This window comes from Netta rufina (genome assembly GCF_964035555.1).
Source record: "Netta rufina genome assembly, chromosome: Z".
Taxonomy (NCBI): Eukaryota; Metazoa; Chordata; class Aves; order Anseriformes; family Anatidae; genus Netta; species Netta rufina.
The window spans coordinates 48,419,943-48,431,193 of record NC_140126.1 but is presented as its reverse complement, the minus strand read 5'-3'; the positions used below and the strand labels follow the sequence as shown (position 1 = coordinate 48,431,193).

The following is an 11,251-nucleotide window of genomic DNA, read 5'->3' as shown; positions in this document are numbered from 1 at the left end:
AGGTATGGGATTGCAAGAATAGCTGAAAGGTGCTTTCCACAGCAAACCTTTCTGTGTTGGAATCTATCTTCCCTTATCAAATCTGACAGAATGGGTGCTTTTGCTTGTCTCCTCCATCACAGAAGGCCTCACATCAGGACTCAGGTTAGGAGGCACAATGTTGTTTCACCCTCAGCTGAAAGAACCCTGGTTTTCTTCAAGTTAAACATGTCCAGCTTGCTTTCCTTAGCAGGCAAACATGACTTCAGATCACACGTGCAACCTGTGTTTGGCCAAATCCTAGAGAAAAAAACTCAGTTTACGCCTCCAGAAACAAGCTTATTGTATGCAGCAAATAACAGACGGCAATAGAGAAGTGTAGCTTAGGAAAGAGAAACGGGGTGTTTCATTTGCATCTTTTGTAGGCTTTAATTTTTCAGGGGAAAATGTTAATTGAGCTAATACCTGTGAAGTAAGAAGTCAACCCAGCTGGGTATTCCCCATGTAAACCTTCATCTGCATACTCATGTCAACTCCTTTCCGGCACAGACCTTACAGTTCTCAGCTGCATTGTGCTTGAAATACCCGCAGTGGCAGAAGCCACCGTATGTCACCCCATCTGTGAAAATGTGCAAGCAGAGCATTGGTTTTTGCCTAATCAACTGGAAAGGGATTAACTAAAAGGAGTATTTAATTCTCAGATTTTAAAAATATCACTCATAAAATGCAAGGAGATATTCTGAGGTGAACAACTGTAATTACGGTGGTCAGGTAATAAGCACCACACAGTAATAAAGTCCTTGAACTTAATACTTATGAGCTATTGATAAGGAAGTTTTTTTTTGTTTGTTTTGTTGTTTTTGTTTTTAAATCAGAGGTGTGGAATAAAACTGTTTTACTATACAAAAAAATGAAGTGATTAGAGGATTTCAATATGTGTGTCATCTTTAACATGCCCCTTCTTCTAGAATCATTATAGATTTCCCAGGGACTACAAAAAAAATAAAAATAAAATCATTTAATCGAGCTTTTAAGAAATATGCCTTCTATAAAAGAACAGGGAACATATCTGAGTGTTTTCTTCTGTACTTAATTCAAATAAACCGACTGGTCCATCACTCAGTTTGTGCTATAGGTAGTTGGGTACTTGTAAGATGAGTGGAGAACATCTGATACAGTAAAATTTGTCTCCTCCTGGTGCTGATACAAACAATGACAAAAGGTACTGTGACACCCAATATCAGGCCCAAATGTTTATGAAAATCTAGCACCATAAAGCAGCTCTCTAATTCCTTTCTAGAAAGCTGTAAACCCCTGCCTTGTTCTATATCTTCTTCCCAAAGATCTAAGAGGCCAAGACAGCTGATGGACTCCACCCTGGCACGGTCAAGGGCTGCATCAAACATCAGCCCGTATTCTGGGTGTGGAGTAGACAAATGCAGAGTGTGGACACCAGGGACCTGCTTCCCAGAGAGATAAAGCACTGCACTGCCTTCTCCAGCAAAGGGAAAACATGACATCACTGACCAGAAACCTGAAGATGACTCCGTTTTGAGCATGTCCTCAGGCCCTGGCCACAAAGGAGCAGCATGGTGACTCTCACCAGTGGTAAGACAGGGATAGCACTGGTTTGGGTAGGTATTCCCATTGTTGACACGCAGCAATTAACTATATACAATGTAGATTGTTTCACTAGGATGAAGATTGCAAAGTGACTGGGAAAACCATGGAAGAAAATACTGAGTTTGGTAAGCTGTTACTCAGATTTTCATATGGAACAGCTGAGAAGATGGAAATGAGAAGCTATTTACATGTACAGGTTCTGGCCTACTGGGAAGACACCAAGAGGCTACATTATATTCAGGAATGCTGTATTGTTCACAAACCAGGAAATCACTTGCTGCTTGCTCATCCAGGATCAGAACCACTGAGATGATGGGCAGCACACAGAATGAGAGATTTGTAAGAACACGGAAAGTCTGCACATTACACTTAGGCTAAATAAGCACCTTGTACACCTGTCTCAAGTTCTGCCAATGGCATGGAACTATTTAACCAGCTGTAGTTTTAAAAGAGTAGCAAGAAGCCCTATTGCTTGTACACTTGAAAATAGCCTTTCTGTGGAAAGAGCTTAAGCAGAAGGTTTCATGGAGAAAGAGAATGAAAGCTCCTTGTTTTATCCTTTACGAAAAAGGAAAATGAAAGATGTGATTCACAAATTGGAACATCCTGCCTAGTGTAATAAGGACAGGTATCGTGCTTTCTCAGTTTCAAGAAGAGCTTAGCACTGATTTGCTTTCTCTGCATGTGTTTAAGCAAACATCACAAATGAAGTTAGAGCTGCTCCTGCAAGTGTTAATGCCTTTGGTACAGATGGTTACCTTTATCTATTATCACCACCTCCAATTAGGGTATGAGAGAGATAAAAGATATTACCCAGTGCTTGCACACACTCACAGGTCATTTACATATAGATCAGACTAAAAATGTTTCCCTGTGCCATGGGAAAATGATAATCGATTAAAATGTTGCATGGAGGGAATACAACACATAAATGCAGTATAGCAACAAATCACTTTCTTGCATTTTGCCTCCATGGAGCTTTGCCTTCCACTAGTAACAAACATTTTAATAAACCATTTCTGCCTGGGGATCACTGGCAGTCACAGCGGCATGAATAGAAAACAGTATTTGATTCATCAGCTGTAGACCAAAATTAAACATTCCTAACAGGTATTATGCAGCACTATTTCTTTCACAAGATCAACACTGTCGTTCCCATATGTCCAATACTATCTGTGAGCTGCGTTATGTCTGCGAAACACAGCTCCTATTCACCATTTATGGAATGGTAAACAGCCCCATAAGTAGCAAACGGGCTGGATATACAGTCCTCTCACTCTGCCACTGTGGCTCTGCATCGTCTGTTTTGAAAGAAGAATATTCCCCTGGACTTCTAGAAGAACGTAAATGAGAAAATATCAGGGAATGTGGCAAACTCATGTTTGAGGCAAAAATGTAGAGCTGAAAGAACAGCTTTCTTAACAAGTTTTTTCTTAGCCACTTCATTAGCTGAACTCACAAGCAGTTTTCTCAAAGTTATGTCTGTATAAAATCATTTGTCAAATAGTTTCAGGGAATCATTTTGGGCCCACAATGAGTTCCACTGCTGTTTATTGTACATTTTTCCTTTGCACTACATTGAACTGTTTTGCTCAAATACAAAAATCACATTCTTCTTTCTATTCCCTGACTACACCAAAGAGGTTTAAAATCAAAGTGTCTGTTTGACCATTCAGGTTAACAAGAACAAAACCTGCTTTTTATGACTACTTGATTCAAATCCTGGTTTCATTTCTGACAAAGAAGAAAACACATATAAAGTTGAAATGATAAAACTTTTACAAATGTAAAGGAATCTCCCAGCACAACATGGCTATGAGCAACATTTATGCAACCATATAGTAAGATAAACAAAGGAAGACCTTAAATATTATGGAATTTGCCACTCATTCCCTGCCCTCAGCTGAAATACAGTTTGTTTGTAAGTGGGGAAAAAAAAAAAAAAAAAAGAAAGAAAGAAAAAAAAAAAGAGATCTGAAACAGGCAATTACTGCATCAGCAATCACACTTCATATGTGCTTCTGCTATAGAAACTATCAAAATGATTCATGCTGTGCTGCAAAAATGCTTTATTGTGTATCAAGCTCAGTGCTTTTAACATAAAAAATGTAACCATGGGTAACACTTGCACGTGTACTTACAACGCACAAACACACAGTGCAGATTCTTCATTTTTTCCACACCACTCTCTTAACATGTCTGCTAAAACAACTTTTTCCTTTCTCGTTTTAATTTAGACCATCTTTTTTTCCTGGGGTTGTTGTTAACAAAAATTGCCTGAAATCAAGAGAAAAACCATGAAAGCTCCACAGAGAGTAGCATAAGCAAGGCACAAAGCCTTCACCTTAATTCCATTATTAATGATATTAATTATATTGTTATTATTGTTGTTGATTTTGTTGTCATTGAAGTTGTTGTTGTTGTTGTTATTGGCTTTCACAGGCCACCCTTCACCGAAGCAGGATGTATATTTATTTGTTATTTATAATTTATCTTTATTATCAGCTGCACTGACACCAACACTCCCTTTGGGCCAGCGTTCAACCCTGCAGAGTGAGTTGGTCATCTACTTGAGGGCAGGAAGGCCCTGCAGAGGGACCTGGACAGGATGGATTGACGGGCAGAGGCCAGTGGGATGAGGTTCAACATGGCTATGGGCCAGGTCCTGCACTTTGGTCACAACAACCCTATGCAGCGCTAAGGTCTTGGGGCAGAGTGGCTGGAAAGCTGTGCAGAGGAAAAGGACCTGGGGGTGCTGGCTGATGTTTGCCTAAACATGAGTCAGCAGTGTGCCCAGGTGGCCAAGAAGGCCAACGGCATCCTTGCTTGTATCAGGAATAGTGCAACCAGCAGGAGCAGGGAGGTGATCATTCCCCTGTACTCTGCTCTGGTGAGGCTGCACCTCGAGTGCTGTGTTCAGCTTTGGGCCCCTCACCACAAGAAGGGCATCAAGGCCATACAGCAGGTCCAGGCTGCAAAGCTGGTGAAGGGCCTGGAGCACAAGCCCTGTGAGGAGCGGCTGAGGGAACTGGGGGTGTTTGGCCTGGAGAACAAGTCCTACGAGGAGCGGCTGAGGGAGCTGGGCTTGTTCAGCCTGGAGAAAAGGAGGCTCAGGGGCAACCTTATTGCTCTCTACAGATACCTTAAAGGAGGCTGTAGCGAGGTGGGGGTTGGCCTGTTCTCCCACGTGCCTGGTGACAGGACGAGGGGGAATGGGCTTAAGTTGAGCCAGGGGAGTTTTAGGTTAGACGTTAGGAAGAACTTCTTTACTGAAAGGGTTGTGAGGCATTGGAACGGGCTGCCCAGGGAAGTGGTGGAGTCACCATCCCTGGAAGTCTTTAAAAGACGTTTAGATGTGGAGCTTGGGGATATGGTTTAGTGGGGATTGTTGGCGTTGGGTCGGAGGTTGGACTCGGTGATCGTGAGGTCTCTTCCAACCTAGAAATTCTGTGATTCTGTGATTCTGAGAAGGGGAGGCTCAGGGCATACCTCATTGCTCTCTGCAGCTGCCTGAAAGGAAGGTGTGGGGAGCTGGGGGTCGGCCTCTTCTCACAGGTGACCAGTGATAGGACCGGAGGGAATGGCCTCAAGTTGTGCCAGGGGAGGCTCAGGTTGGCAATGAGGAGCCATTTCTGCTCAGAAAGAGCAGTCAGGCACTGGGACGGGTTGCCCAGGGAGGTGGTGGAGTCACCGTCCCTGGGGGTGTGCAAGGACAGGCTGGACGTGGTGCTTGGGGACGTGTTTTAGTGGTGACATGGGTGGTACAGGGATGGACGAGGAGCTCTGGAAGCTCTTTCCCAACACTTCTGCCTCTGTTACCCTACGATTCTGACTCCCTGGTCCCACCCCCGCCCAGCCGCCGCCCCGCTCCGGCCCAGGGGCCGCCCAAGGGCCCGCCCGCCGCCGCCACCGCCCGCCCGCCCGCCATGCTGCCCCCGGGGCTGCTCCGCCGACCCCTGGCCGCCGCCGCCCGCCTGTGCGGGGCGCGGGGCCGCCCGCAGGTGAGGGCAGGGACGGGGCCGAGGAGGGAAGGGCCGGGCTGGGGGATATTTTTGTGGCGTGGATGGGAAAAGGGCTCGCCAGCAGCCCTCGGAAGGCTGCCAGCAAAGGGCAAGGAGGCAGGGTTTTTAGCAGCGGCTTGCTGGAAGGAAGCAATCTCTCCCCAGGCGCTTGCTGCTGGGCGTTTTTTTGTGCCAGCAATCTATAAGCTGTCAATACCGATGTAAGGCTGTAATTAGGAAGCGTGGTGCAGTAGCTGGTCGTAGATTGGTAGAAACGCGATGCAGTCTGGTGAGTGTTGGGCTGAGCAGTGCCAAGAGAGCGATGCTTTAATGCAGAGATGCAAGCTGGTAGTAACATTTTTTATTTTATGCAGTTGCACGCTGTAATTCTCAGCAAAACCAGTAATGGTCACTGGTTTAGTCAGCACTCTGCATTAAAATGTTAAATGATATGAAGAGTTAGCCACCTTTTTTTTTTTCTTTTTTTCCTTTCTTTTTAGAATCATAAATTCAATTTACATATTGAAGGCATATTAAGAAGCGTATTGCAGGGGGTGCTCATCAAGATGTCTGGTTCACTTTCGCATTCACAAGCAGCCAAGGCAAGAGCACGCCCTGCAGAGGGCAATGAATGAGTAACCTGGCAGGCAGCACTTCCCCTGCTCCCATTCCTGTCGAGCTGGCCCTTGGCTCATGTGCCGTGGCATATTTTCTGTGGCAGAGGACTGGGTCATGGAGGCATACCCTGGTGCCACTGGTTCTGGGAAGACCCCATGAGACCCCGGTGAGAAGAGAAAACCCCTTCTTTTTTAATGGGTAATAATTAAACAGCTCATTTTGACAAAGGATGTGTGATGGTCCATTGCACTGCCAAAAGGAATTGCAGCAAATAGTGCACGTGGGAAGTATTTTCCCAAAGGAAAAAGTCACAAGGTACTCATGCAGTGGAGGTCATGAACTATTCCCTCTCCCAGTCCCTATTAAACAAACAAACAAACAAAACAACAAACAAAAACCAAACACCTGTGCCTCACTGTAAAACAAAACAAGAAGTCTAGAAATGAGATAGAAGGATGGTTTTCTGACTTGAGAATGTTTGTTATTTTTCTTAACATTTTCTCTTAGGTACTCGCATCGCTTGCTACAGGTCCCAGACAAAATAATGGCATTTTCTATGAAATTCGTACATACGATATTAAGCCATCGAGGATGAAGGAGTTTGTGGAACTGGTCAATAAGTACTTCCACCTTCGCACAGCTCACTCAGAGCTGGTGGGATTCTGGACTGTGGAGCTGGGAGCGATGAATAAGGCTGTCCATGTGTGGAAGTATGGTACGCTCGGCATCCCTCTACGTGCTCCGTGTGCCAGCGAGGGGACTGCTTATGTGGCTGTTGTTTGTTGCTCTTACGATAAGTAACCAAGCATCAGAAAAAAAAAAAAAAAGATGTTACCGTACTGATTAATGGAAAAAAAAAAAAAAAAGGAAAAAAAAACCTGTAGGACAATTTTGACTTGTTGGGATGAAAGGATTACAGCTGTTCCTAGAGGGTGGTCTTTGTACCTCGCAGGTGTATGAGATGAGCTGCAGCAGAGTGCTTTTGCCTGTGGTAGGTGTCTTGCTTAGGGCCAGCTCCTGAACCACAGATGTCTTCACAATCTCAAAATGGATGGAAGAAAGTCTGAGATGTCCTCAATAAGATAATGCAGATAACTGCAGACAGTATATATGCAAGTGTCTGTATGTGTTTACACAGAATCATGCACGTATCATTGTTCCCAAATCTTAGATGAGCATGGTTCAAGTTTAGTTCAGTCACTCGCCTAAAACAGAAGAGCACACGGTTCGTGTGGTTAGGCTCCTGAAGCTATGCTGTGCTGAGCTGGAAAGCTGCTCCACCAGCTCTGTCATCCCACATGTGTGAAGCGCTCTGTTGCTGCAGCGATGGTTGCAACAGGCTGCTGGTGCTGTAACCAGCTTCGTATGTTGTTGGAGTCAGTGCTGTCTGCCACATGCATCTGTGGTTAAGAAATGTCCTGCTTCTTAGAATTTTCTGCCCTATTCTGTTGTTCCTTTTTCTAAAAAAAAAAAAAAAATCTGAATAGTTTCTGAGAAACTTTTTAAATGGAAAACTAAGGAAAAATAAAATTATTTTTATTTCATGATTATGATTATATGTGTAAGGTTCAACATCCTTTCTCCTTGTCTCATCAGCCCCCTTATTAAATGTTGTTAAGTAATTAAGAAAAACTGTTACATTTTTCCTCTGAATACCAAAATACTGATATTCCTCAAAGTTCTTTCCAGTCTCTCATGCTACATCTTTCTCATACTTGCTGATGTAGCATTAAGTATGTTTTTTCATATTTTTCCCCTTTCTTACAGATAATTTTGCCCACAGAGCAGCAGTCCGGAAGGCGCTAGCCAATGACAAGGACTGGCAAGGAAAATTCATCTCTCCAGCCCTCACCTGTATAGAGAAGCAGCACAATGAAGTTGCTTATCTGGTACCCTGGTGTCAGCTTGGGAAACCTTCAAAAGAAGGGGGTGAGCTTATCTTCTCTTTTACTGATTAAAGATACTGATGCTGACTGACTGGCTAACAAAAAACGGCTTAAAGTTTAAACCAGGTATTACACAATTTTATAACCCTTTATGTAACAAGTGCATGTAAATACACTCTGAAAGAGGTGACATAGTACAGATGAGGTAGAAAATTTTTAAGAATGGCTCTGTACTGACTTGTGTCAAACCTTTGTCAAACTTTTTGTCAAAAGCTACAGCCCCAGTTGTAAGGCTGTAAAAAGTTGTGTGAGTCACATAAACAAACATGCAGAATGACAACTCTGTACTAACATTCTGAGCAGTCATCCTGGACTCCCTTTGTTCATCTGTCAGCAAGAGGATGTTTCCTGGAAACATTTAAAAAAAAAAAAAAGATTGTTCCGTATCACAGAGGTTTTTCTCATTTGTCAGTTTTTATTTTATTGCTTCTTTTGCATAATTGTTTTTAAAACAAGGACCCCCAAACCTACTTTTTAAAGGTATGTATAAGTCAAGCATACTTTGTAGTTCACAGATCAGGTTTAGATGTCCTCTCCCTCATGTCCTGTCTCTCCATATTTTCTTTCTTTCTGTAGCAAATGTGACCACGTGCTTACTGAGAAAAATTTGCAGACTTTGTAGTCTGTCACCTGGAATGATGTCAAATAGGCCCTGCTTTACCCCTCAGAATACGTATGCATTCAGTAATCTTTGTTCTTTATTTCTGAGAGATTATGAATTTTATGCTGTGTTACAGTTGAATTTAACAGCAGTCCAGTTTTCTGTTGAAATTGGATACCTGGCTATTCTAACACTGCATTCACATTTTAACGTTTGTACTTTTTAAATCTCCAGCCTGTATTTGGAGAACAGTACCAGACGATACATTGCCATACGACAATTGTCCAGATTCGTATTAAAGTGTTAGCAAGTGTGATTTAGAGTAACTATGTGAATGGAAAGGAGGCAGGTAACATGTCTTTTAGCAAGACCAGAGTTTTTTGGGATATCGTGCTGTTTGTCTGCATACAAGGCAGATTGTTTGGCAGAGCAGAGATGGCAATCTAGTCATGGTCTGTTATTTATGACTTCAAGTCTTGATGCAACCAGCTGCCAAGATTCAAAGGTGTTTATAATGTCATAAACCAGCTCCAGAAAACATCACTAGTCTTAGAAAAGGCCACCTTGCATAGTTCAGCCGTTGCAAACCTACCAAGTATAAGTATTTGTGATGTCTGCAAAGTACATTGAACTGCTCTGAATGTTTGTGCGACCATTTCCCTTTAAACTGGGCTTTGTGGGAATCCTTTTGAACCTCTGGGTCCCAGAGCTTTTATGTAGACTTCAGACAGTTCTAGTTGAAGAGCCACTTCCCTGTGCTCCTCTGGAAGCTGTGAGATGATGTGTGTGTGGGCTGGGAGGAAGGGGGCAGTTTTGTGGGCTGCCCACCCCAAATGGCAGGGAATTGCAGTGCTGGTTTCACAATGACTACATTGTGGCTGTGAAAAAATAAGAAACAGCACGTATTAAGTTTTATTTCCTTCCTCGAGGTCGTCTTTGTCGTTTCCTCCAGGTGTATATGAGTGGGTTACTTTCCAGATGAAACCTGGTGGACCAGCTCTGTGGGGTGAATCGTTCCAGGCTGCAATCAATGCTCACATCAATACAGGCTACACTAAGCTGATTGGAGTTTTCCACACAGAGTATGGGTTACTTAACACAGGTACAAGTACTGCTCACTTTCTGATAAAGATTTGGGAATGGCGACTGGGGGAGAAGGGGTGGGAAAAGTGGGAGAAACCCTTGTCCTGGCTCACAATTGGATGGCTTGATTAAAAAAAATGTCGGTATGGATCACAGAAGTCCTGTAAACAGTCCTTGAACCCAACGTTGTGTATTGGGTTATATGCTTAAGCCAGATGGTGCTGTTTTAAAAGGTTCTTAGATCTTATGTTCAAGAGTCAAACCTTTTAAGGGCTCAGCAACAGATTGTCTCTCCACATACTCGCCTGGTGAATCGTTTCTGCTAGATGCAAGGCATGAGAGGGTGGAAAACTAGGACGTGCATATGGTATTACAACAGGAACAATATTTAGCTGCCTTTATTTGTACTTTTCAGTCCATGTGATCTGGTGGAATGAGAGCCCAGATCACCGGGCAGCAGGAAGGCACAGTGCCCATGAAGATGCCAGAGTGGTAGCAGCTGGTAAGCGATGTTGGATCTCACTGCTGGTACTTGTATGCATGCTGAGAAAAGTATTACTCCTCATTGGATTTATTTCCTAATTAAATGTGTGTTTCATTGCAGTACGGGACAGCGTCAGGTTCTTGGAGTCCCAGCACAACATGCTGATGATTCCTGTGGCATGCTCACCCCTGAAGTAACCTTCTCCTAAATGATGTGACCGATGGCAGAAAAGACAAGATGGAAGCACTGTCAGCAAGTACCGTCACATGGATCGTCATACCCTCATGAACTGTGTGGTTTGTTTTTCAGTTTACAGTGAATGGATGCAAAATGCTGATACACCAAAGAAAATTAGTAAAATCTTGCATGATAGTTTATGGTGATGTTTCTACATCTCCAGGAATAGAACATGAAAATTAGTTTTGCAGCTCTTGTAATTTAACCCCTCACTTATTAAAGCTTTTCTGTGTTTACTAATAGGACCCACTAAGTAAAGTGTTGTTTTACAAAGTTACAATTCAGGGTGGTATCATTTTCACAATGCACACTGGCGACTCTTGTAATCACTGCATCATGGGTATTACATACTGTCTTAAGAATGAATGCCCCTATATCCTCGTAACACGGTTATGTTTCATCAGACATCTCATTGGGGTGCTTTATATTAATTCTTCGTAATGTAAAATTTCAGTGTGGCTACAATTGTGCCAAGGAGGTGCTGCAGTGAAGCTGGTTAGGTGGCGTTCTGATGGAGTCTGCCCTGACTACAGTCCTTTCATTTTGTATTCAGTAAGCACTTCCACAAAGCTAGCTAGTATTTTAATACTTATTTAGGGTGCTAAAATTTACAATCTTGTATCTCAAATTCAGCGCATCTATACATGCTTACATTCTTTGAAATAGTGTCTGCCAGATT

The 11,251-nt window shown here is 43.2% G+C and overlaps 1 protein-coding gene across 1 annotated transcript; it reads left to right on the top strand.

Moving 5' to 3' along the window:
* The first annotated feature begins 5,517 nt into the window (after positions 1–5,517).
* On the top strand, positions 5,518–11,095 carry NIPSNAP3A (nipsnap homolog 3A). The gene is made up of 6 exons (XM_084305158.1): positions 5,518–5,603; positions 6,729–6,936; positions 7,989–8,150; positions 9,721–9,870; positions 10,267–10,353; positions 10,456–11,095. Exons 1-6 carry the CDS (start codon positions 5,529–5,531, stop codon positions 10,530–10,532), a joined length of 759 nt encoding a protein of 252 aa, XP_084161284.1. The 5' UTR covers positions 5,518–5,528; the 3' UTR covers positions 10,533–11,095.
* The last annotated feature ends 156 nt before the right edge of the window (positions 11,096–11,251 follow it).

Bases quoted from the DNA above. Each gene is read 5' to 3' on its own strand.
- NIPSNAP3A (XM_084305158.1), top strand. From the start codon at position 5,529: ATGCTGCCCCCGGGGCTGCTCCGCCGACCCCTGGCCGCCGCCGCCCGC. The intron at 5,604-6,728 runs GTGAGGGCAGGG...ATTTTCTCTTAG, and splicing joins GGGCGCGGGGCCGCCCGCAG to GTACTCGCATCGCTTGCTAC. The intron at 8,151-9,720 runs GTGAGCTTATCT...CGTTTCCTCCAG, and splicing joins GAAACCTTCAAAAGAAGGGG to GTGTATATGAGTGGGTTACT.